At 38.8% G+C, this 27,296-nt stretch overlaps 2 protein-coding genes across 5 annotated transcripts in view; one reads left to right on the forward strand and one right to left on the reverse strand.

Moving 5' to 3' along the window:
* The window catches only part of GABRG2 (gamma-aminobutyric acid type A receptor subunit gamma2), a 226,250-nt gene extending 199,540 nt beyond the window's left edge, over positions 1-26,710 (forward strand). For 2 of the 4 annotated variants that reach the window (XM_081504617.1, XM_081504618.1), the window contains exons 7-10: positions 14,551-14,703; positions 20,684-20,889; positions 22,853-22,876; positions 24,282-24,612. In XM_081504617.1, the coding sequence (XP_081360743.1) occupies positions 14,551-14,703; positions 20,684-20,889; positions 22,853-22,876; positions 24,282-24,557 (659 nt within the window). In that variant the 3' untranslated portion in view covers positions 24,558-24,612. Of the gene's footprint in view, positions 1-14,550; positions 14,704-20,683; positions 20,890-22,852; positions 22,877-24,281 lie in introns of all 4 variants that reach the window. The other 2 variants (XM_081504619.1, XM_081504616.1) reach the window with 1 other exon arrangement.
* LOC145511417 (uncharacterized) overlaps positions 1-27,296 on the reverse strand; it is a 733,827-nt gene that overhangs the window by 25,843 nt on the left and 680,688 nt on the right. The window contains exons 10-15 of the mRNA XM_081504622.1: positions 26,095-26,244; positions 25,950-25,981; positions 24,637-24,777; positions 24,342-24,551; positions 22,152-22,274; positions 20,619-20,826 (exon numbers count right to left, since the gene is read on the reverse strand). The gene's annotated coding sequence lies outside the window, so the exon portion shown is untranslated. The remainder of the gene's footprint in view (positions 1-20,618; positions 20,827-22,151; positions 22,275-24,341; positions 24,552-24,636; positions 24,778-25,949; positions 25,982-26,094; positions 26,245-27,296) is intronic.

Here is a 27,296-nt window from a genome sequence, read left to right on the forward strand (position 1 = left end):
GCTGCAGTCCATGGGTCGCAAAGAGTCAGACTCGACTGAGCGACTGAACTGAACTGAATGACTTCTGACAGACATTTAAAAACTACCTTGAATATCACAAAATGTAAAACTTCCTGGTTGAGAGAATTCCAGTGGGAAGGAACAAAAAAAAGAAAACAGAACCTTTAAAATGCAGTGCTTGGGCACAGAGCAGAGAGCAAGTGAAGTCAAGTTCTTAAGCCGACAATTGTGCAGAGTATCCCCAGGAGTGATTTGACATCTTGGGGAACATTTTGTGATCTGACCTTTTGCAATCACTGCCTGCAGTTGCCTGAATTCAGATGTTCTTTTTCCAACTGCTTTAAAAGTCATTTTAGAAAGCTTGGTATTCTGGTAACATTAGGTTTCTCAGCCTCTGTGGAGTCATTTTTTTAAGCAAATGTCAAAGCCTGGGTTAGACTCATCAGGTACGGCTTCAAAGGCAAAGTTATGCTAGGCCCATTGAAAGAGGGAAAAAAATGAAAAAAATTAAGAATTTTTGCTTGCTTATTTCTCCAGAAGAGTTTTCTGGGTTCTGATGTATAAAAGTGAAAGTGAAAGTTGCTAAGTTGTGTCTGACTCTTTGCAACCCCATGGACTGTAGCCCGCCAGGGATTTCCCTGGCAAGAATACTGGAGTGAGTTGCCATGCCCTCCTCGAGGGGATCCTCCCAACCCAGGGATCGAACCCAGCTCTCCTGCATTGCAGGTGGATTTTTTACCATCTGAGCCACCTGGGAAGCCCTTGAATACTGAAGTGGGTAGCCTATACCTTCTCCAGTGGATCTTTCTGACCCAGGAATCAAACCGGAGCCTAACTTGGCCTTTGTATCTACAATGAGCAGCTGAGCCACCTAATTATCAATATTTCCCTTTGTTTCTTGACTTAGAAACTATTTGTGACATGCATTCATAAATTCAGCAGCATTCAAATATCATCTTCATTGCTGGTAGTATTGGTTTAGAGGATGAATTTGTAATCACAGCTGGGATTCTTATTATATTTCATCCAAATATAATCTTTGTTATTAACCAACTCAAAGGAGAGTTGCATGTGTAAGACCAGCATACTTGCTTAACTGACTGGCTCCAACTACATCCCTATAGTAGAAACTAAGATAAAGCTCTAGATCAACCTCTCAAAATCAGCCTATGGCTTAACTCAGGATACCTAAGCAAATGGAGAACAGACAGAAGTGATTGGTAGAAGGAAACACAAGTTAGGAAACTGTGTAACTGTCCCAATTTCATCAATCAGAGTACTTAGAATGAAAAAATTGGGAAGAAGTCAAAGGGGAATCTTTTCTTTCCAGTACTTCTGAAAGGGTGGAAATTCCTATTTAACAGGTCAGGAAAAAGTGAGAGAAGACAGAAACTGACTGATTATGGCTAAAGAGTTCAATTCCCAGGGACTTAATTCTGAACCATGCCTTTTCCTACTGGGAAATATTCTTTCCAAAGATCACAAATAGGATTTCTACTCATTTCCTGAGAAGTATCATCTCATCATTTCTATGCCAGAATGGCAAAATGTAACATATTGGCGCCCTTTCTGTGGCTCTGAGATTATAAATATAACTCAAGTTGTTGCTGTTCAGTTGGTAAGTAGTACCTGACTCTTTGCCATCCCATGGATTGCAGCACACCAGGTTTCCCTGTCCTTTACTAGAGCTTGCTCAAACTCATGTCCATTGAGTCAGTGATGCCATCCAACCATCTCATCCTCTGTTGTTCCCTTCTCCTCCTGCCCTCAATCTGTCCCAGCATCAGAGTCTTTCCCATTGAGTTGGCTCTTTGCATCAGGTGGTCAAAGTATTGGAGCTTCAGCATCAGTTCTTCTAATGAATATTCAGGGTTGATTTCCATTAGGACTGACTGGTTACAAGGAGCAGAAAGTCCTTCCTCAGCTAGCATGTACCTAAGGTTGACTGGAAGTAAATGACTGCATCTTTCTCAGGATTTCTCATATTTCTACTGATACCTCCATTAAGTCAGTCTAAGTTTCTTATCAAAGTTGACAGATATGACTCCTGTATGGTGTGTGTTCATTATTGGTATCTCTCTTCTGAGCTATTAAAAATATTTCCAGTCACTAACATAAAGCCAGGAGAACTGGAATAGAAATGCACGTTGAAAATTTTTCCCTGAAATGAGACTTCTCAAAAAGATACACTGTGAGATCTGGTGGTATCACAATAACACTCTACATAAGAAGTAACCACACTTAAATGGGCGTCTTGTTGTCTTTCTCTCAAGCCTTGTTGCTATATAATTTATCTGTACTTCAGAGTCCAAGTTGAACAGAAAAATGTGTAATTTTGGGGACACAAATTTTGTAAACTGTATTAAAATGATGGCATCAGTGGTTTTGGTGGATATGTTAAAGGCCACATAAACAAGAACAAGGTTGACTGCTTTACTATCATTCCTCACAGTTATAGGTAGCCTTTTAACAAAAGATACAAAAAAAAAGAGAAAACCACTGAACAGGAAGCTTTCTACCAATGTCATAGAAGCTATTTGGTAAGACAACTGTCCTTAGGAAGCTGCATGTCTACCTCATCTATACATTGTCTCCGAAAGTTTACATCCTATCATTAGAAAATATGGTTTTTCACCAGAACCTTGGTGAAAGGTATGATTATCCCTATTTTACTGGGGGAATTTGAACAATTTATCCGAATCCCTGCACTTGGTAATGACATCTCTAGTACTTGAATTCTGGGACTGGATTCTGTATATTTTCTGCTACAGTGAATGACTCTGCCCTTATGTGAAAAATGTTTTAGTACCTAGTCAGATGTTGTAGGAGTTAGATTTAGTTATGCTGGGACACTGCATTTCCTTTGGATGCATCAAAGTAGCAAGTGCATTTATTTGTATTTTCAGCTTTAGATTTCTGAGCCAGACTTGTATTTACATAAATCGCAAGGTGGATTCACTTGCTACATTGTTGGCATTTGATGACGGGCTCAAAATTACAAAAGCCACACTAAGCTAAGAATCAGGGGCTTTTTCAGAGGGTAAGGAAGAGGAGCTGTTACAGTAAATCCCTTACATGCAAACCTTTAAGTTGTGAACTTCTGAAGATGTGAACGTCCACCTGGTTCCAGCAAAGAGCCAGAACCTGTGCCATCAATACCAGGTATGAAATTGCAGCTTGCCCTCTGTCCGTTCCCTGTACACCAGCTGTTGTACTGTACAACTGTATGTTTCAAGGCAATGTACTGTAAAATTAAAAACGTTTTATTTTTGTTTCTCTAATGTATTATTTCTGAGAAGTATTATAAACCTATTACAGTACAGTACTATACAGTTGATTGTGTTAGGTGGATATCCAGGCTAATTTTTCAGACTTATGAACAAACTGGACTATGCACATGCTTTCAGGACAGAACTTGTTCATATGCAGAGGACTTACTGTACACTAATAAAAAGTGTTCTATTAAAAGAGAACAGAGAACTGAGATCCTAGCAAATACCTAGATCCCATGTGAATCTGGAGAAAACCACTACTGATTTCGATGGGTGCAGCAGTAAGCAGCAGTTTGCAGCAAGCAGCAGTGAGCCGAGGCTGGAAGCAGGGTCTTAGCTTCCCAGACTGGGAGTCCCAGACGACAGGGACCAGCAGTGAGGGTTAAAGTCCCCAGTCTTCACCTGCCTAGTCAAGGACAAATTCAGGTGAGGAAGCAGAGGGTAAAGAGTAAAGTAAAAAGTTTATTGAAAAGAAAAGGATGTGCGGAAAGGCCCATGGCAGGCAAGCTCAGAGAGAGAGAGTCCCACCTTTGGGAAGTTTAAATACTTTATAAAGGGGCAGTTTTCTGGGTCTTTGTCTTCCCTCAGGCCAATCATCTTGTTTTGTCCCCTCTTGGTTAATTTGTCTCAGGACCCTCCCCTGGGATGTGCATGAACACTGTTGTTGTTCAGTTGCTCAGTGTATCCTACTCTCTGCAACCCCATGGTCTGCAGCACGCCAGGCCTCCCTGTCCATCACCAACTCCTAGAGCTTGCTTAAACTCATGTCCATTGAGCTAGTGATGCCATCCAACCATCTCCTCCTCTGTCCTTCCCTTCTCCTCCTGTCTTCAATCTTTCCCAGCATCAGGGTCTTTTCAAATGAGTTAGCTCTTTGCATCAGGTGGCCAAATTATTGTAGCTTCAGCCTCAGCATCAGTCCCTCCAATGACTATTCAGTATTGATTTCCTTTAGGATTGACTGGTTTGACCTCCTTGCAGTCCAAGAGACTCTCAAGACTTCTCTAATACCACAGCTCAAAAGCATCAATTCTTCAGTGCTCAGCCTTCTTTATTGTCCAACTCTCACATCCATATATGACTACTGAAAAAAACATAGCTTTGACTAATATGGACTTTTGTCAGCAAAGTAATGTTTCTGCTTTTTAATATGCTATCTAGTTTGTCATAGCTTTCCTTCCAAGGAGCAAGCTTCTTTTAATCTCATGTGGCAGTCACCATCTGCAGTGATTTTGGAGCCCAAGAAAATAGTCTCTCACTGTTTCCATTGTTTCCCCATCTATTTGCCATGAAGTGATGGGAACAGATGCCTTAATCTTAATTTTTTGAATGCTGAATTTTAAGCCAGCTTTTTCACTCTCCTCTTTCACCTTTATCAAGAGGCTCTTTAGTTCCTCTTCGCTTTCTGCATTAAGAGTGGTGTTATCTGCATGTCTGAGGTTGTTGATATTTCTCCTGGCAATCTTGATTCTAGCTTATGCCTTATCTGGCCTGGAATTTCACATGATACACTCTGCATATAAGCCAAATAAGCAGCATGACAATGTACAGCTTTGACGTTCTCCTTTCCCAATTTTGAGGCAGTCCATTGTTCCATGTCCTGTTCTAACTGGTGCTTCTTGACCTGTATATAGGTTTCGCAGGAGGCAAGTAAGGTGGTCTGGTATTCCCATTTGTTTAAGAATTTTCTACTGTTTGTTGTGATCCACACAGTCAAAGGCATTACCATAGTCAATAAAGCAGAAGTAGATGTTTTTTTCTGGAATTCTCTTGCTTTTTCTTTGATTCAACGGGTGTTGGCAATTTGATCTATGGCTTCTCCGCCTTTTCTAAATCCAACTTGAACATCTGGAAGTTCTTGGTTCACATACTGTTGAAGCCTAGCTTGGAGAATATTGAGCATTAGTTTGCTAGCATGTGAAATGAGTGCAATTGTGTGATAGTTTGAAAGTTTTTTGCATTGCCCATTTTTGGGATTGGAATGAAAACTGACTTTTTCCAGTTCTGTGGCCACTGCTGAGTTTTCCAAATTTGCTGGCACATTGAGTGCAGCACTTTCACAGCATCATCTTTTAGAATTTAAAATAGCTCAGTTGAAATTCAGCATGCACACTGATGGATCTCAAAGTGACTGCTTCTGGAAGGAGCAAGACTCACTTTGGCCTGGAATTATCCCCTGACTTTTGACTCCAAAGAGACTTTTTGGGCATGTGTAGTGTCTCCCTTATCCTTTATATGGACAGGGTTTTTGCCTCTCTTTGTCCTTGCCCTAATTATTTCCTTGAAGTGTTTACAGGAGACAAATACTGGCTGTTTACACTGTTTCTGTTATTACTTCCATTTTGGAGAGCAAACAGGAGACTGATGATAAATTCCTCAGCTGGAGCCTACCTATCTCTTGCCTCAGGAAATGCAGAGAACAGACTGGCTGATTGTGAATTTCCAACCTGGAGCCTGTCTATCACTTATGTCACTGCCTGGAGGCTTTGCAAATATTGAGCTTCCTTTCATCTACCTATTCTCCAGGAGGAAAATTCTAGAATGGTTGTTGTGTTAGCCTGAAATTCTAGACAAGTGAGTTTCCACTCTCTTAAAAGTAACAGGTCTATTATATAAGGTTTAAAAGCAAATGAAAGGAATCTTTCTTGTTGTGGTTGGGGCTCCTATTCATCTATACCAGCTTTCTATATTATCCCTATTCAGTAATTGCTCCACTTCCTGTTTTGCTTTATCCCACTTTCTGTTTTGTGTTATCTCCGTGATCCTCACCACTGGCTCAAAATGGGCAGACTGTTTACTCCAAAAAGAGTATTGGTTTAGGAGGCAGGAGTCTTGGGTCTGCAACTCTGTCTTTTTCAGTGGATCTCAATTGTTTAAACTGTGAGAGGATAGAATTGATTGACATGAATAAATGCTAGGAACCTTTCTAATTTTTATTCTCTTCTGTATGTTTAGTAGCATTTCTTCTTTGCTTATATGTGCCATAGATTAAACTGGACTTCCTGATAGCTCAGTTGGTAAAGAATCCACCTGCAATGAAGGATACCCTGGTTCGATTCCTGGGTCAGGAAGATCTCTTGGAGAAGGGATAGGCTACCCACTCCAGAATTCTTGGGCTTCCCTTGTGGCTCAGCTAGTAAAGAATCTGCCTGCAGTGTGGGAGACCTGGGTTTGATCCCTGGGTTGGGAAGATCTCCTGGAGGAAGGAAAGGCTACCCACTCCAGTATTCTGGCCTGGAGAATTCCATGGACTGTATTTCTTCTATGCTTATATGTGCCAGAATTTTATTAATTATTTCCATAGATTAAACTACTTTGTAAGCATAACTGACATTAATGGACCTTTTATGGTGTACCAGGAACTTACCAAGCACACTAATATGTTAATTCTTTTTATGTTCATGGTAACCCTGTGAGGTATATTCTCTTATCGTTTCTACACTTGCCTAAAATTACACAACCAGTGAGTGACTGGACTAGAACCTTTGAACCCAGCCTAACACCACAGTCCTTGTAGTGGACACTTTTGATGTCCCCTCTTTCACCACCTTCTCTGAGCTGGTGCGCCCCATTCTCCAGGTGCTACGAAGTTTGGATGCTAACAGTGTATCACTGTCCCCTTCTCTGGAGAACGGCCTTGAGCAACGTAGGGCCATCTGAACTTGGAGATTCAGACCACCCCACCTCAGCCTGTGGAAGACAAGAGACTGCCACTCTGGCCTCAGATGGCACTAACTCTTCCTGTGCACTTTGTTCCAGAACCTCCTGGAAGCTCTCCTCCTTGGGCTGAAGCAAATCCATGCTTAGTAGGTCCCCCCTGCCCTTGTGTGCTTTCCTCATTTTCCAATAGCTGAACCCCCAAACGTCACCCTTGCAGGAATTCTGGACTTCTCCTTGCCTTCTGACTTGAAGCATCTCCTGTTCTTCATGACAACCCTGTGTTCCCATTCCTCAGTGGAGAGGTCAGAGGAGGTCTTGAAAAGATTGATTTAGCTCAGAAAATAATTACAAATTACACTTTTTATTTTTCATTGTATTTTCCCCAGTTGCTACGTGGTTCTTTTTCATCACCATGTGAGCTTCAACAAGCAACAGATTAAATAATAATGGTCAAGTTTTGAAACGAAAACACACCTATAAGACTTAATGTGGAAGACAGTGACAGCTGTTTCAGCAGCCAAGCCTCTTCGTCCTTTTCTCTTCCTAATTGCATCTAGTTGAAAAATTCAAATCACCAATTGATTCTCTAATCAGCTTTATGCTGCCACTCTGATGTAGCTGATTTTCCTTTATTTCTTCTTGGCAAGCAGTCAGGGCTGCTAACAGCTCTCTGTGACCTTGTATCTACATTAAGTTCACCAGGGTATCCAGTAAGAAATATCTCCAGAAGCAATAATTTCTAAAGTAAAATTTAGTATTTTAAAAACCCACCTTGATTTCTGCCCTGGTCTTAACGCTTTGGGTGTATACTTCACCCACGATATTTTTCATGGCCATATGAGCTAAAACATTTATTCATTTGACAAATAATCGTTGGATTCCTTCTGTGAGTACCAGCACTGTACTAGATACTGAGAGTAAAATAGTGAGAGAAATAGCTACAGTTACTTCATGGAGTTCATGGATTAATTATAATCTAGAGTGTAATTCAATATTCACACCAATCACATACTTCCTAGCAAGATCAGGAAGAGAGTCATATGGTGCTGTGAGATCTTACTGAGCACATCTGATCTACTAAGGGCTTCTCAGATGATGGGGTACATTAATTTACATCTGAAGAAAGAATGGAGTTAAGTAGAGATGGAGATATTAGACTCTGAGCTGAGGGAACCGGCATGTGAGAAGGCTCTAAGGTAAGAGGTGTGTGTGAGTGCTCAGTCGCTCAGTTGTGTCTGATGTGACGCCGTAGACTGTAGCCTGGCAGGCTCCTCTGTCCATGGGATTTTCCAGGCAAGAATGCTGGAGCCAGTTGCCATTTCCTTCTCCAGGGGCTCTTCCTGATCCAGGGATCGAACTGTGTCTCTTGCGTTTCTGTCTCCTGCATTGGCAGGTGGATTCTTCACCATTGTGCCACCTTGTGAGTGGTAGCAGGGAGCCTTCAAGGAACTCTAAGAACCCCAGCTGGAGTGTAAAGAAATACTATTTAAGGTGAAGTTGGAGAGTAGTCAGGGAAATGCCATAAGACCTCCTACAGGACAAGTTAAAAACTTTTAATTTTGCTTTTAACATAAGTGGGCAACAATGAAAGGGTTTGGAGATACATGTGAATCATATGATCGGAGATGTGGGGAGTGTTTCAGAAATTGGAGACAACACAGGCAGATGAGAACAAAAGAATGGACAGTCTCCCTTGGAAGTGCAGAAGGTAAATCAGGTTGGGTGGGCATAAAATGGAGAGATTAAGAATGGTGGGAGATACAGCTGGGATGGTTCATTGTGGATCAGGGGAAAGTGGACTAGAATCATGTGTTGAGTAGTATGGATTTTATTCCGAAAAACTTGGAAGGGAATGCCATGAGCATAAATGCCTTCTAGAAAGATTAGCTTAGACCAGCACTATCTAATTGAGCTTTCTATCATTTAGTAACTTTTATAATCTGTGATGTTATAATATAGTACTCACTGAAAGTGTTAGTCACTCACTGGTGTCTGACTCTGTGACTATAGCCCGCCGGGCTCCTCTGTCTATGAGATTCTCCAGGCAAGAATATTGGAGTGGGTTGCCATTCCCTTCTCCAGGGGATCTTCCCGATCCAGAGATTGAACCTGGGTCTCCTGCATTACAGGCAGATTCTTTACCATCTGAGCTACTAGGGAAGCTCACAGTACTCAGTAGCTCTAAATAAATATTAAAGCACTTGAAATGTTAGCTTGATCAACTGAGGGAATGGATTTTTAAATTTAATTTTAAATTTGATTTAAGACTGCTACCACCTAGCACAGGTCTAGTCACAGTATGGGTATGTGTATGCAGTGCCTGCTGGTGCTGGGGTGGTTGGAAGGTTGGAATGAGTAAAAAGGATTAAAGAGATAAGCTAGGAATCTGGGAGAGATAAAATGTCGGGAAGAATAAAGACAGGAAAATCACAGAAGTGTGAAATGAAATTATTTGTTTAGGGCCTTGGGAACATGAAAGGAATGATGAGGGAGAAAAACCTAGATTAAATTCAAATTACAGGTAGCCTTGCAGTCCATACTAAGGAGTTTGGACTATCTGTGAAGAGAATGGATCTCTTTAAGGTTTGTGAAGATTAACATTATTTAAGCAAAACTTTTAGAAATGCGCTTGCCAGAAACTTCATTTAATCAAGGTGTATAAGATAAACTAGCAGCTATGTTTTATACAGTCCTTGGGCCATGGAATAAGGCTTCCCAGGTGGTGAAGTGGTAAAGAATCCACCTGCCAATGCAGCAGACACCACAACTGAGCAACTAAGCACGCATGCATGCCATGGAGTAACGATGCTATATTCATATGTCGTTCTTAGCCAGAGGACTCCCTGATGGCAAGAATTACAGCTTAGTTGTTTTGCCCTCTCTTGACCTCCAAGGACCTAGTTGCTGGAAAATGTTGAATGTAATTTCAGAAGAGTTGCAGGCCTAAGCCATGCCTGGGAATCGTGGGCGAGTGATGGATGCAGAATACTTGGGGGATGTCATGCATAGATGTAAGCAGCTGATTACATTTGAAAGTCTTTTCTCTTCCACTATGCTCTAGGCACATAAACTCAGGGATTGGGATTCTGCCCAAGGACTGGGTATTCTATTCATACTTTTGGGCACAGAGCAAACCTTGAAAAAAAAAAAAACAACTTGGTGCCAACCGAAAAGCAATATTTAAAAACCATTTTTTTTTTCTGTAGTGCTTATTCCAAATATAGAGAAGTAAAATATATTTTATCTGCTTCCAGGTTACCTTTCAGTTTACATCAGTGTCCACCCCTACCAAGAGTGTGTAGCTCTGCTTTCCATCCACATTTTGTGGTACTGGAAATTACCAGTTTATTTTTTCCCAATATTATAGCCTAAAAATGAAATACTATTATTTTACTTTGCATTTCACTGATCACTAATGAAGTGGAGACTCTTTCCTTATATTTAGTGTCTATGAGTTGTTCATTTATTTTCTCAGCCCAGTTAAAAATGTGGGTCTCTCAATAATTAATGAGAATTACTTACATATCAGTGATATTAGCCTTTGATTTATTTATTTAGGTAATATTTTATTCAAGGGCAGTATTTTGCCTTTCAAAATTATTTAAAGAAGTATAATACAGTTCTAAAGTTAACATGATATACTCATAATTTTTTTCTCCTTTAGGCCTTCTATATTTTCTGTTGTGCTTTGACAAAGCCTCTTCCACACTAAGATTATGAAGGTGTTCTCTTACATTTCTTTCTTGGGTAGTATTTATATTCATGCTTAAATCTGGATCTTCAATATATCTCAAATTTATTGTTGTGTGTTAGATGAGGTATAGATCTAATTTCAGAAAACCCTTTTCCCCCCAAGTGAATCTGCAGCCAGTGAACTCTCCTACCTTTCTGTGGTCAAAACCAGCCCCTGTGGAACCAGGCCTCAGATTCAAGTGTTTAACAAGGAGTGATAAAGGAAAATTCACTGCATTGTCTCAACACCTCTCTTTCTGAGTTGTAGTAAGAGACAAAATAATCTTGTTCTCATTTAATCCATTTAATTTAGAATCAGTCTGTGAGGTTTCATAGATCTTAGTTTCCATGTTACCTAATTTAGTGCTCTTTGCATAAAAGTGATTAAAAATATTTATTGACAAATAAATAAGAGACTAGAGAAAGGAAAGTATATTAACACTAATTATGCTTTCAAAATTAATCCAGTAGAGTAATATATACTCTATTCAACTATATTTAAGTGGAGTAAGAATCATGGGAGAGGAACCAGGTGAAATCTTAATTTTTTCACCACCTTGACAAAATGTTTAGGAGCTTTAAAGACAATATATGCAAACCATTCAGCCCAGTGTCTGCACATAGTAGGCCGTCATTACTTGTAACTAGAAAATAGTTATTTTTATTATTTCTGGCATTCAGGAGGGGCAGATGTCTTATCATGGAATCAAGTTTTGACAAGGAGGTAGTTTCATGTATAAGAGCCTAAACACTCCAATAAATTTGAATTTTAAAGCTTTCAAATTGTTAATATGACAGAGAACTAAAAAAAATAATTATTGAAGTCCATTATTCACTGACGTTGCTCTCTTCCTAAAACTAGATATAAGACTCTTACAAACAATAATGCACATTAATGGGTGTTATTCAAATGATATGTCTTCTCAATCATAGCCTGTATCTACTACATTCTTAATTAGGACAAAAACAGGGAACCAAACTAATTTTTTTAAGATGCTATGGCTTTAAGTATCACGTTAGACTAAATCAATAGAATAAATTTGAAGTGACTGAAATAACCACCTTTGACTTGGTAGGCATTTAAACCTTTTGGACTTGGGGAAGTCACTGATGCGGCACTTTCAGGGGATTTGATTTTATAGGCTTCTCAGCCTGAGAGTTTTTAAAAATACAAAAAGTGATGTGGCCTTAGAGATAAGACAGATGTGAGGCTGTCACTGTGAAGCTGCTTGGCTTTTAAATGGCCTGTTCCCAAGTTTGAATCCATAATCTAGTGATAGAAAAGCTTCGGATTTGTTGGCAAAGATGAAAGATGCTCAGAAGCTATTAACTTAAAATAGGAATTGATAGATAAATAGGCTAGGGAAGTCAAGATGCTGACCTAAAGGGAAGTGGAGAATTGAATTGAGATAATTATCTGTTAACTTGAGGCAAAATTGAAGTTCACCTTTAAAAGAGTCAGATCATTAATGCAATGTGTAGATGCTCATTTACTTGCATGATAAGGAATAAAAAGATGTTACTAAAATTGTCTAGATTTATTTAAAATATTATAATTTGCATGCAGAGAATTCTCAAGGACTTGAAAAATTAGGGACAAAAAGTGCTCCCGAATATGATTATTTAAAAAGAAACCCTTTCTTTCTTTGTGTTTCTTAGGTAGAATAAGAAACTTACATTTGCCTCTGGTATTGTGGTCAAAGAAACATGAAAGAAAAAGTCAGACACTAATAGGGATCATCTCCAATTAAATATCTTTATAATGAATAGAGGCAGGCTGTAACTGAAGAATATTCTAGATTAGAACAAAAGCAGAGACCAAATAAATATATGAAATGCTATGACTTTAAATAGCCTAAATCCAAATAAATCAACACAGAGAAGCATCATCTCAGGGAACTAACACAAATCTACTTATGATCAATAAGAAAATTCCTACCTTTAACTTTTCAAAGATAATTGCTAAATAATGGCTAATTACTGCTGTCAGAGAAGGAACTGTATGTTCTAATGGGAGCTTAATTCTGTAATTAGTATCTGGGTCACTATCACTGCCTTAACCAGGCCTGACTCAGACAAGTGATGGTCTATCAGTCCACCCAAGGGCAGTGTTAGGAAGTAATCATAGCCCCACTTAGGAAATACCGCAGGGTTAGCAGAGAATCTTTACTCCCTTGAAGAGTTCTCAGTGAAGGGTCTTCTGTCTCAGCAGCTTAGAAGAATGTGGAGTGAAGCTGGAGAGAGGGAAGGAAGGGAGTGGACTAAGTAGTAATAACTCACCCAGCTATGTCAGTCTTCTATTTAGAAGCATGAAGCTTCTAAAGTGCCTTATTTTCGAATCAGATTTAAATCATCTAAGTAAGTAGAGAAACACAGACATGAAGTCAAATAATTAAAAAAAAAAACAACACATGATCTGGATTTCACTGTCCATTTATTTCAGGACAAATTATAAGGAAGGAAGAAACAATATTTGAAAAGTAGTCTCGTGTCGCCTCCCAGTAAGAGAACAGATACAGTCTTTGAAAGTGATGTTCTCTTATATCAGTCTGAGCTATAAGGTACAATACGGTATATACTATACAAGTACTTTATAGTTTGTACTGTACAGTACAATATAACACACAGTATGCACTATAAAGAAGCATATAGTAACTGGGATGTGTCTAGGATATTTTCTAACTTCAAAAATTAAAATTTCAAAAATTTCACTTGGAACTGAAAACAATGCATGTATCATGATCTTAACAAATTAGAGACTTGGGACTGTGTCACATTACATTGTTCTCATGCATAGCTGTATAGTTATTCTTGGATTCCTTAATTACTCTACTCTCTGGAATATTTGCATAAATTCCTTTATAACCAAAATGTTCCAAAATGCAACTTCCTGATTTTTGGTTTCTTTCTCTATAGTTAAAATTATAAATACGTTGTTCATTTAATCATTTACTCACAAATGTTACTGAGTGCCTATTTGGAATCCAGTGGGATGCTAAGTGTAGTGATAGGGGCAGGGAAGGGCTAGGGTAGGCACAATCTGTGGACTGATGTAGATATAAGCTAACAATGAGACAGATGTTACAAAAACAACCACAGGGATGAACAAGAAATTACAAACTGAAGCAACTGTTATAAAGGAAAACCACTTGATTCAAAGGAAACATGAGAAAATGTCTCATCACAGGAATTTGGTTATAAACTGAGTAAAATAGTCATCTATTGGTGTCAAGCACAAGGGTAATTCTCTGGTTTGTATGGAGAAAGGTCTTGAGAACAAGACGAAATTGTAACTAATCTTAGGATTCATTGCAGGCAAGAGAGGCACACGGTAGAAACAAAGATTCCCCTACCTCTGCACCAAATAAAAAAAACTTTACATTGTGTGTATTAAGTAGGCAGAGACGGTAAAGTAAAAAATCACCCGAAAGAAGAAAACATGAGGGATATGCTCAAAGATATTTCCTTTCATCTAGTAGTCACGTTGCTTCTTAAAGGATCAGAATTCAGTACAGGTTGGGTATTTTTAATAATTTTTTATTTTATATTGGGGTATAGCTGATTAACAATGTTGTGATAGTTTCAGGTGAACTGGGAAGGGGCTCAGTCATATATATACATGTATCTATTCTTCCCCAAACCTCCTTCCCATCCAGGCTGCCACATAAGATTGAGCAAAGTTCCAGTGCTGTACCGAAAGACCGTACTGGTTACGCATTTTAATTACAGCAGTGAATACAGGCTGGGTTTTGCTTTTCGTTGTTTTTGTTCTTAATGCAGGTGGATTAAAACTTTCAAGTGCACATGAGAGTAATATACATGCTTATTTTCAGATGCTCTCCAGTTTTGTTAAGGGTTTTCATGGTCCATCTTTGTTCTGTTCCAGGGGATTATGTGGTCATGACTGTCTATTTTGACCTGAGCAGAAGAATGGGCTACTTCACCATCCAGACCTACATCCCCTGCACACTCATTGTTGTCCTATCCTGGGTGTCTTTCTGGATCAATAAGGATGCTGTTCCAGCCAGAACCTCTTTAGGTGAGAGACAATTTCTTGTGCTATAGTGTTCCAAAGTGAGTACTGAACAACACTCATCTTTATTCCCCCTTCCAAGTTGATTTGCTTTTAATTCAGTTAGTAATTCCACAGAAATGCCACATATTTAAAACTAGCATATTAAAACAGTGTTTAAAGTTTCTCAGTTCTGTTTTGCTAAATTCTCTCCTTGCTTTGAAAGTGTTAGTTGCTCAGTCATGTCCAACTCTTTGTGACTCCATGAACTGTAACCTGCCAGGCTCCTCTGTTCATGGGTTTCTCCAGGCACAAGAATATTGGAGTGGGTTGCCATTCTCTTCTCCAGGGAATCTTCCCATCTAGACCTGGATCGAATCCAGGTCTAGTAAGCTTTTAAATAAATTAACTGGGGATAAAAATATTAAAAGACTTCTTTTTTGTTTTGGTCTCTGGGCAGTTGCACACCCATTAGAATTGGGTGCATTTATCCTTTCCCAACACTGTGCTCAGTGATGCCAGTTTGGTAGCTTGAAATCAACCAAGGCGCAAATATTAATACATGGAAATAGATAAACACAAAGATCAGGGACACCTTTTTCCTAGGGAATCAACTGTTACACATGTACTAGCACACCACTGGCTACTGATTAATTTCAACATGCATAATCACGGTGATGACAATTGAAGACATACATATGCATAAGTGGCTCTTTATAGAAGAGCTGTTGAAAAGATTATTTTGGAGAAAATACAATTATCTATGAAGAATTATCTGCAGGTTGCTCAATCTCTTGTCTGGTGATACCTGTCTTGGAGTTTCACATCATTTTCCTCACATAAGGAAGAGGACTCAAAGATTATTATAAAGCCACAGACTCACAAAACACTGGAGGCTAGGTCCATGAATAGAATTCTCACACTGCACAATATTTCCTAAAGACTTAACTAAAACTATTGAAAAATGAATTATAAGGCTACTATCCTCTTTCATCATCTGTGTGACAACTAGAACCACATTTCCTGTCCACTCTTTGGCTAGAGGCAGTATCACGTAATAGTTAAGAGCTTGGATTTTGAAGTCCAACAAATGGATTTCAGCCCTCATACACGGTATGGCCTTAGATACGTCCTTTAGTCTCTACAAACCACATTTTACTCCCGTGTGAAATATCAGTTCCTGTACCTAACTGTTGGGGTTTGTATGAGGTTAAATAAGGTATTCCATGCAAAGAGCACAAGCATAGTAGGGCCTCAGAAATACTAGCAATTATAGTCATTTTCTGACAAAGTGATCTGTACCAGGTTATTAAAACTGAGAGCAGCGACGATTACTGGGGAAAAAAGACATCATTTGCATATTTGTTCTTCTCCAAACCAAATTTAGTCTCCCATCTGTTTCAAAATAAGGTTATTTTGATTTTTTCTGTTATAGGCGGTACTTTATGTTACAGGCTGTATTTAACAATTATAATATCTTGTTTAATGCTACATGCTAAGATAAACCCAAAATATGTTGCTACTTTTTAGGACGATGACTTGTCATCGTGAGTAGAATGTACCACATTCCTCGCTTTCTGTGTCTGTCACGTCAGGGTATCAGTCAATGTCTTCTTCGCTCCCAGTACAGTGCCTGGTCCATGGCAGGTACCTCTAGGATTACTCAAGTAATGCCTGCACTTGGGAGTGGATGGAAGTAGCACACTGATGCATTCCAATCTACCCATCCCAAAAATATCTTAAGGGAAAGATTTCAAATCAATCTCTTCTCTTGAAGTCTAGATTCCTGCTGGGTAAAAACCCTCTTAAGGCTTTAGTACTAGCTCATTTCAACCACCTGTTCAATGAGCGCTCACCAGCAAGAGACCACAGTGGGAGAAGAAAGGAAGGTGAGGAGGCTGAGGAAGGAGGGACAGAGCAGAGAGCAGGTAGGTGCTCCTCGTACTCAGAGATCATTTACTGTGAGCCGGCCATCCTCAGTGTGGTCCTCATGCTTTTCCTACTCTTTAGAATAACTGCATGTAGAAGTTGTAATGAAAATAAAGGTTATTACTGCATTTTTAGAGCTAAGGAAGCAGAGGCGCCATAAGGTTAAATGGCACTCACAAGGCCACTGCCAGCAGATAGGAGATGCGTGCCTTGGCTGATGGGACCTAGATTGGCTCTGGGTGTGAGGCCCTGTTGAAGGGCCACTTGTGGGAGAAGGTGGAGTGGTAAGCTGAGTCAGCTTCTCAACTTCAGCTTTGCAGTCTCAGGCCTCTAGATCACTGCTTCTTAAGTTCAACTGTGTATTTAAATCAAGAGGGCCTTCAAAAGTACAACTGCCTTTGTCCAGCCCCAGGATATGCTTATTTAATTTCTTGAGAGCACACAGCGGAGTGGGGGGTGAAATTTAGGATAAAAAAAAAAAAAATTCCTCAGGTGATTCTAAGGCATGATCAGGTTTAGGTTTAGGAACACTGACCTAGATCATTGAGTCCAATTACCTTTTCCAATGTTTACAGTCAAGAGTTGACCCAGATGACAATAAATACCTGTGAACTTAAAGTTTATTGCCACAAAACAGCCATGTTGTTAAACGAGTGAGATAAATATATCCACGTGGCTAAGAGAGCCACTGTTGTCTAAGTGCAGATCACAGCATTCGAGGTCATTTTGAAGGTTATAACACTTGAGTATAGTTTAGGACACAGGTGGTAGCTGGTGAGGTTTAATCATGGTATAAGGATGATGGATTAAACAAGGAAAATACCTCTTGGCATTTTTCACCCAAGTTATGAGGTAAGCAACATGCCTAAAGAGCTTACTTCATGCCAAGACTGAAGGAACTGAAAAAAGCTTATGGATATTTTTCATCATCTATCTCAAGTAAGAAAAGTCTAGTTTCTTTGCTTAGCAAAACTAGACTTAAAAACCACATCGAACAAACAAAACACATAAAACTATCTTGTTGTTGGTTGGTAAATCAGTTAGAATTACTACTTGTCTGTTCTTCACTGTTCTCTGTGGCTCCAAGCAGACCGGAAAATACCTTGAAGGAACTTTTCAAGATTCTTCATTTACATGCCTGTGATGAACTTCCATGTAGCCTAATAATATCAGACATGCCAAATTTTCTTAAGTGATCTTATCTATGGTATCTGCTATGAATACTGACATTTTCACTTCTCATAGGTCATTTTTGGGTTGAGGCCTGAGTGAAGACCAAAAGTGCCAATTAATTTTTGAAATTATCCCACAAAAATATCAGCTGTGATTAGGTATAATCAAGAACTTCTACATGAATTAATACATAGACAACCTAAGTGAAGCTTTTTTGAGAAGCAGATCTTTCTTCTCTAACGTAAATGATAATAACACCTTATATTTATTGAGACTTACCAGGAATTGTCACTCTGTGTTCATGATTTAATCTTCATGAGTGCCTTATGCATTCATTACCATCCCCAGTTTGTAGTTGAGAAGCTAGACTACTCTTATGTTTCCATCATGACAACATGGAAGATTCACAGATCCACATCATATCCCAAATTAGTGATTTGGGATAGCTAACTCCCTAATAGCTGCTAAGAACGTGGTACTTCATCCTGTACATTAGGGACCTATTTACAGAGAGGAAATACAACAATGTGGTTTAGAGCATTGCATTTAAAGTCAGGCTTGCTGGGCTTGTAGGTTCTCTCTATCTCTTACTGGTTTATTCTTTCTGTGCTCAGTTTTTTGTTTTTTTGTTTTTTCTTTTTCACTTGCAAAAAAGGATAACAGTGCTTATTACCTCATTTTGAGGGTTTTCTGGGATTATTATACATATGCTTGACATAGTACCTGGTCAAACGAAGAGATTCTTAAATGTTAGCTACTGTTATGTACAACTAAAATGATCCTCCCAAATCATCAATATGGATTCCTATTTTCATATGTAGGTTGAGTTTCTTTGATCTTTCACATATACACTATTCTACAATCGTTTCACTTATTCAACAGATATTGAGTCCTAGCTCTGTACTCACTATGGGGTTACAGTAGACATCAAGATCCATGTTTTGTCTGTCGTCACAAACTATGTGGACTACACAGAGAGGTGGATTACTCCATAATCGCTAATGATGGATCACGAGAGAGGCCTCAGGCTTTATGACCACAGTTTCCTTGTGGAGGGCCTCTATTAAAGGCTACTTCTTTCTGTGAAGTTCATTTAACCAACACTGATCTTTCCCTTCTCTAGAATTTCCTAACACACAATGTATCAGAGAAACCTGATACTAAGCTAAGTGTTCTTGGAAACATACCCAAACTCTTCAAAAATGGCTCTGAAAAAAACCTGAGCAATTAGGAAGAGAAAGGTCAATGCCGTCTTTGCTTAAGCTTTCTTCAAGAGTGGCTGGCTCCCCTTAGCCATCTTTTGAGCATTCTGTACCCCTATTGTAAAGAGGGAAGAAAATCCTATTTCTCTTTTCCTGCATGGTGATACTGTTCTTAATCTCTGTAGCTTCCTTCCCTTGCTCCTCAAGTTTCTCGTGTCTGATTCCTTCTGAGTTTCCCAGCATTGCTCTTTGAGGCAGGGACATTGACTCTCTCCTAGAAGTATCTTGGTCCTACTAATAGTGAGAATTAATACACAGCATTAGATAACAGAAACTTCCCCTCTCCCCTGCTTCCAACAAAAATGTTATATCACAAGGCTATAGATGGTAAAGGCTTGGGAAGACCATTTTTGGAGTACAGAAAAGTTGCATCCAGTCATGATAAGAAATGTTGAATTAAAATCATAGCATGATAAGAAATGGATGGGTTTTCAAAAAGATAGTCAAACAGATGCAGAAACTGAAACCTAGAATACTGAAGTGAATTGAGTTACTATAACTGGAGCAAGAACCTATTCAAATACTGAATCCATGTTGCCTTTGTTATAAATAACACAGCTGTAAATACATATAGGTTGTCTTAACTTTGCTGTTAAACAGTTATTGGGAGGACTAGTTTTCTTGCGCACTGTTGTACAATGGGAAAAAGAAGTGTTTTGAAATCAGACGTTTAACTTCTGTGCTCAAATCTTTCTGCTACTTTACTATCTGACACAGAGCTTGTCTTTTGGCTTCCTTTTCCTCAACTATAAAATCAAAATGAAAATATCTGCTGTAAAGATTCAAAGAGAGAATGCACATGAAATACTTATCATAGTGCCTGGCACAAGGACATTTTCAGTAAATATTAGTTATCTCACTTCTGAGATGCCTATTTTCATCATATATAATAGTCTCTAAAGAATTTATCCATCACACACAAAGTACCTCCTCTATTTAATACCTTTAAAGGGCTTCTCCTTACACTTTGAATAAAATGCAAACTCCTGGGCAGGCTCTGCATAACTTAACGAGGTAACTTCTATTTACCTAGCATCACTGTGACTTGGCTGCCCATCCCAGGTATTCTAAAAATTCAAAAACAGATAAGGTTTCCCTTCCTCAGAACCTCGCTTTAATTAATTTAGTCAGTTCAGTTCAGTCACTCAGTTGTGTCCAACTCTTTGCTACTTTAGCGGTGACAGCCAAAACGTGGGTTTCTTCTAATTTTTTAAGCTTCACCTTAAATATCAGCTCCTCAAGCAGGCCTTCCACCTAAGTTCTCACTGTCCCTGTCCTTCTGCACGGTACATACCATGATCTGTCATTATACTTCTCTCTGCTTTCTTGATTCATGGTGGTGTCTCTCACTGAAATACATATGGGCATACATAAGGGACATATGGGCAGAGACCTTGTCTATTTTGTTTCTCAGCACAAAGTCAGCATATTCTTAGCACATTTCTCAGCACATACGGTAGATGACACGTGGTAGGCAGGCGATACATATCTGTGAACAGTGTGAATGAATTCCAGTCAAGCCTCCTTTCCCAAAACTGAGGCCACTCCTCAGAAGTCACAAAACACGTTTAGTCTCACCAGTGAGGCAGTTATCCAATACGCTGATGTGGCCACAGGATCTGTTTTATCCTGCCTTCCTCCAGGAATCACCACTGTCCTGACAATGACTACGCTCAGCACCATTGCCCGGAAGTCTCTCCCCAAGGTCTCCTACGTCACAGCGATGGATCTCTTTGTCTCTGTTTGCTTCATCTTTGTCTTCTCTGCTTTGGTGGAGTATGGCACTCTGCATTATTTTGTCAGCAACCGGAAACCAAGCAAGGACAAAGACAAAAAGAAGAAAAACCCTGTATGTATCACTTCTCATTGGGCTCTTTAACATTTTTACGCAGAAAGATCACCTGGTTTTGTTTTGGTTTGGCCTATCTGTGGGCTGTCCACACTTTGGGCCCCGAGGTGAAGATAGCATGTGTGAGTTTGGCCAGGCTACCAGGATTCATTATGGTCATCAGTTACTTGGGAGAAACCTGATTCACGGAGGCAGACTGTAGCTCGCTTCATTTCACTGGGAGAATAACCATGACTGGAAACTGCATTCATCTTTTAGTAGCTGTTATTTTAGGTTTCACTGATTTTCAGCTGTCTGACTCTTAACTATAATATTTTTAAATTACTGATGTTTTAAGTCCTTCATCCAGTGCTTTCCAATAGGAAGCCATAAGGTTCTTAAAGTTTCAGGATCACCATACTTTGCCTCCCTGTGTTATCATGTTCTCATATATAAATGAGTATCATTTTATATATATCTTATGAGGCTTCTGTGAGAAATAAATGTGGTAATGGATGTAAAAGACATTAACTAGTACCTGGCATTTATAATTGATGATGATGGCTGATCTTGATGATTTATATAGTTACCAACCTGGATTGAGTTCAGTGATTTGGAAACAGGTAAGATGACTTCACCTTGCCACCAAACTTTAAACAGAGTTGAAGAAGCACATTTATAAAAGCCTAAAGTAACTGTTTTCTATTATGGATGCTGAAGAGAGCATGTAGCTACCCATTTGGCCACTTAAATCCAGTGTTTGGTTCACAGGAGGCCCGATGAAAGTGAAGGTCCATTTCTTTCCAAAAATGGGGCAAAGGAACTCACCCACCCTCCTGAATTTATATCCTTCCCTGGTCTTCTGCTCTAAGGGCTGTGAGGGCCATGACCGTGGCTAGCTTTCTGACCCATGGACTTTGGGGAGCTGAATTATAAACACTGATTCTAGCTGATTCTAGCCTGAATCCTGATGCATCTTCAGAAACCCAGGTGAAATTTGACAAATGGCACACGTTTATTTGACTGTAAAACATTATAACAGGTAAAGAAAGATGCATCATTATTCTTGATGATTAATGCAAAAGAAATGCTTATCTTCAATTTCCCAAATATTCACCACACTTTATGCAGCCCCTTCTTTTTCTGTATGGCCTCTCTTTACCTTTGCATTTTTCTGTCCTTATTTTCCTTGTTGTGTTGTTTTTTTGTTTTTCGCCCTTTCTTTCACTTGCCATTTCATTTTCCCCCCAGAAGATGATTCTATCGCCATGCAATATTATTACCTGCCCGTAGTAACAAGGAAGTGAGGACTGACAGCGGACAAAGCCCTTTGGCCCTTTCTATTGCAGAGTGGTTTTTGTTACAGAGATAGAAACACTTGGATTCCTTAGACTAGGGTCCTGGTTCTGAGGATGGCAAAAAGAGAAAAGGTGACAGAGGGGAAAGGGAATTGAAGAAACTGCAAAAATGAAATTACCCAAGAACTCTATGCACATTTCCCTTTTAAGCCAATTAGATGATTTATCAGAACTAGCTAGAGTCCAGTGACTCAGTCTAGTGACTGAGAAGCTAAAATTTCACTTTCCCATTTAATATGTTCTTGGGTTCATTATGTCAAGGCTCTCCTAGTTAAGGCCTCCTTAATGATAATCAGAAAATAAAATCAGCATTTCTATACAGGGAAAATAGGCAACAAAGCTTCCTTACAAGTGGGCAGCACTGAATTTTGCAGTTAGATCATTGTAGATTAATTTATCAAAGATTTCACTAGGAATCACCAAAATTTCATTTTCCAACTTTAGGCATATACTTTATTCCAAGCTCAGAACTGTCCTTCTGTGTTTATAATTTCAGTTCATTTCACTTGCTATGTTTTCAAAATGTATTTTTAATTTATCTTATTTTGTCTCTCTTTTTTTTTTCCTTTTTTTCCTTCTTTTAATTAAAAAAAATGCGATTCTCTTTTCTGTCTACAAACCCAAAGCTTCTTCGGATGTTTTCCTTCAAGGTATAATGTTTTTGGAATGGAAATTCACTGCATGCAACTGCTGGATTTAACTATTAATGCTTACATGGTGTTTTATTTATTTTTTATGAATAGACATTTAAGCATTCTACTAGAGATAACACATTTAAGATGGAGAAAGTTCTTTAAAGTTTTAGAGTTGATTCAGCAACCCTACATTAATTCAGAGGTTTTGACCTAACATGAGATTAAAAATCTCTAAGCTCTATGAGATGTCATTAGTGAAGTGGGCCTCATTAAACATCAAAGCCAAGACTTACCCTCTCTTTGCAGATAAAAATGGAATCCAGTTTCACTGGTTGTACCTACCAAGTTCCATTTATGTCCTAAAATTTAACTCTGGAAGTCCTAATTCAAAAAAGGATTGTTTTTCAATAAGTACATATAACAATCTCCATTGTTGGTTCTACCTGTTGGTTCTATAAAAATGATACTGTCTTTGAAATGCTTTAAATTAAAACACCCACCCCTTCCTTCCAGGGTTATCCAGGGGCCTTTTGGCTCTATCGTACAATATTCAATGAGATTTCTATTCTCAACTGAACTTTCTGATAGCTGATTCAGAGACAATAGGGTTTGTATTTATATCATTCCTAAAACTAACTTAACAAATTAACACTAAATAAATTGAGTTTCCTAGCAATTTTATAATTGGTGCAGCAGCAAAGATTAGATTAACATTTAATTAATTGGTACTAGTTTCTTCCCAAATCCTCAAGAGAGTTTGACAGCTAGTAACATTTAAAAAATTTCACTCACATGTAGTTTAATATTGCTTACATTCTGAAGCTTCTAAAGGGTGATGTTAGGCAAAGTACTATATTACTTTAAAAGTATAAGCCCTACCATTGTGGTATAAACTCAGGAAGCTTCTGTATTTATATATAGCTTCACATTTTCTGTTAATAGCATTTACCACATTTGCTCAGTGTAATGGGGTTTACTATTTGCCTATATAGATAAGCATGCATAAAAAATTTGATTTCACAATTGACTCATTTTTATTTCTCTGTCCTACTCACATGCAACACCATTAAATGCCTTCATGTAACCAACCTCACATCTAATATTTACTAGAATAAGATTCCATGTAGTTGTTTGATTTAACTCTTTAAACTTTGAGTTCTTTTGGTGTTCAACCTTCTTGCTATAGCTTATTAGCTTGGTGGTATTATTTTCAGCTGCACTGCTTAAGCTCAAAATTTGAAATCTGCAACTGCTATCCTTCTAAGTTCAATTTCACCATTGTAGATCACGATGTCATAGCAATTCCCTGAGTACTCATTTTCAGATTCATCATTCGCACACTGGGGACATTGTGGAGACACGGTCTGGATTTATCAGGTAAAACTAACTCTGAGCCCTCTCCTTCCCTACTCCACCTCAGGCCCCTACCATTGACATCCGCCCACGATCAGCAACCATTCAAATGAACAATGCCACACACCTTCAAGAGAGAGATGAAGAATACGGGTATGAGTGTCTGGATGGCAAGGACTGTGCCAGTTTTTTCTGCTGTTTTGAAGATTGCCGAACAGGAGCTTGGAGACATGGGAGGATACATATCCGTATTGCCAAGATGGACTCCTATGCGCGGATCTTCTTCCCCACTGCTTTCTGCTTGTTCAATCTGGTTTATTGGGTCTCCTACCTTTACCTGTGAAAGAGGTATGGGTGTTACTGATGTGGGTCTCACTCACTAAATCTCGTGAAGAGAAGATGTCCTTTCTAAGTCTACTTACATAATCTCCTGTGTAGTTTACCACACTGTGAATTTGTTTCTGTGTTCCAACCTGGTAAACTGTATTCATGTCATATTGTTTGCACCCAACTCTCCTATGGTAAGTGTAATTTGAAATATAATGTTTTCTGTGTCTCAAAACCTGCAAGGCAAAGTGAAATTAGAGCAAGAACATTGAAACGAAACAAGCTTTTCTTTCAGTTACAACAATGACAATCGTGAAAGCCATTATTATTTACAGTGGTGGTATCCTTCCTGAATTCAAAATACAATTAGATGCAAAAGACCCAAAAGTGTACCCTCCATTCTGGGATCAAGTTGTGGTAAATTTGATCCCAAAAGGATATCTCCCTAATTTGAGAAAAATCACAACTTGCTTTAAATATAGGAATCTAGACTAGAAATCTATTATATCTCCATTCCAAGATATGAAGGAAACTTCCTCCACATCACATGTACAATGATGTAAATATTTCAGTAACATAGAATGCTTCAAGTTTAATGCATGCATCTCTCTAGAGCTGAAACAAGTGGACTGAAGTTAACATCATATTGTCTTTTATTCTGTGTCTTTGGGCTCTAAATGAATCATGAATGTAATTATATGGGTTTCGGTTTGGAACAGGAGAGGAATCTTCTCCCTCATGCATGAAGATTCAAACATCTTGGGGTTTTTTTGTTTGTTTTTTTCCTTGTAAGACATATTACAACACTAAGTAAAATACAGACTGGATAATTGACATTTGCCACCTTGCAGTATGCCCAATTTCATAGAGGATAAAGTAAATAAATGTATGTGCTTGCTATTTTTTCTTCTTTTTAGGATAATAGGTCATCACAGAACTTACGCTCAAGATCTGCTTCTAGTGACTGTGAGTGCCTTGTGGGCAGAATCCTTGTCATCTCTTCTTTGGGTCCTCAGCACCATGTAGAGTGCTTGGCACACAGTTGGTGCCAGTGAATGTGGTTTGAAGTGAAATGGCTTTAGATGCCTCTGGTAAAGCTTTCTGAACTGGTCTGGAACCAGTGATTCATCTTTTCACACAGGCATTATCCAGTGCTATTTGGTCTTGTAGAAGTAAACAGAAGGACCCAAAGAACTTTGACTATTTCTGTTCATTATTACACATTTACTTTAGGCAAAGACCATATTCCTTTTAGAACAATATTTACATCCTATATTTCTGTGCAGAAATGAGTCTACTAGGGCATAATTAGAACCTGTGTAGTATGGTTCCAGGTCTGGGGGTGAGTCAGTCCTGACCCATTCACTTTTTCACCGAGGACATAAGACAGGCACAGCAAGAATCATACCTGAATGGTGTTCAAATGTAGTATTCTTTGCTCTGTGGAAAGCAAAATGTACTCAAGTTTACATTTACAAAATTAAAGAAACCAGAAAGACTCACAAGGAGGTCAAGCCTATGACTATGTCCTCGTTAGACCAGATGGTACTCACACACAGTGGCTATCCCGGGCTTCAGACTTGATGAGTTGAGCTCCATTTTCATGTACTCATCCTGAATTCCTGTTTTTCTAAAATAGCGTCCTTCATTAGTTCTGCCTTTTGGCAATCATGTCTTTAAGTCAGAATTCAATCATAGCTAATCTACAAAGAGTAGAAAAGAAGAGAAAGTGTCATTGTTAATAGAAAACCATGTAAAGTCATCATCAGGTCATCTGGATGAATCTTGAAATACATATAGCTGCCAAATTTACAAACTTTTACTGTATCAGTGCCGTAGTATATAACCTCAAACAGGTGTAAATAGAATTAATTATTTTCTTGTTTTGAATTGTTAACATATTAAATGTTGACTCTTTGGGAGAGTTGTTGGCAAATTTTCGATGACAAGAAACATGTTATTATTGTCAACTTGAAATGTATTCCATTAGGGGGGACATTCAAGAAAAAAATGCTTTCCAATGTGTGCATAGTATTGGCAACATAAATATATATTATATATAATCTAATTCTTAATTATCAGCTGCTCCCAGTCTATGTATATGAAAACCTTTTCACAAAGGGAACTGCCTAATATGTGGACTTTTACAATAAAAATGCTGCATTCTAAGTCATGGCATCAGGTCAGTGGTTGGTTGGACTTGTTTGTCTTAAAAGAGACAAACTTCACTTTCTGTTTGTCTCTTCTCTGATCCCTCTTCTGTCTCACTCCCCAACACTGCCTTCCCTTTATGTAAATTTTAGTTGTGAGCAGTGTGGTCATGTTTTGCATGATACTCACGTTAAAGAAATTAAGAGATGGTTTTTGGAGTGTGGAGTAGAGACATAAAGAAATGGCATGAAGGAGTAGCTCAAGACTTCTGTGCCTAAAACTTTGGTGAGGCCAACAATATGGACACTGGTGTCAGCCATCACTGGTATCCCAGCTCTACCCGAGACCAGCTGTTTCACAGTTGTCAGGTCAGCCTTTATAAGCCTCCATTTTACCAGCTATGAATTAGGTGTGATAAGGCCACCCCATGTGGTGACACCAGTGCTCTGCTGCGGGGCTCCTCCCACTCCCATCAAATCAGCTAGTAGCATCTGGCACTATTCAAATAGGTCTTAATTGAGGCTCTGTAGCATGATGTTTCATTTTGAAAGAGTAACTGAACTGCAAACCTTTCTTTATACTACAGGCTGACAATCTAAGTCTT

This window comes from Giraffa tippelskirchi, chromosome 6, assembly GCF_054371585.1.
Source record: "Giraffa tippelskirchi isolate mGirTip1 chromosome 6, T2T-mGirTip1v1.2.pri, whole genome shotgun sequence".
NCBI classification, from domain to species: domain Eukaryota; kingdom Metazoa; phylum Chordata; class Mammalia; order Artiodactyla; family Giraffidae; genus Giraffa; species Giraffa tippelskirchi.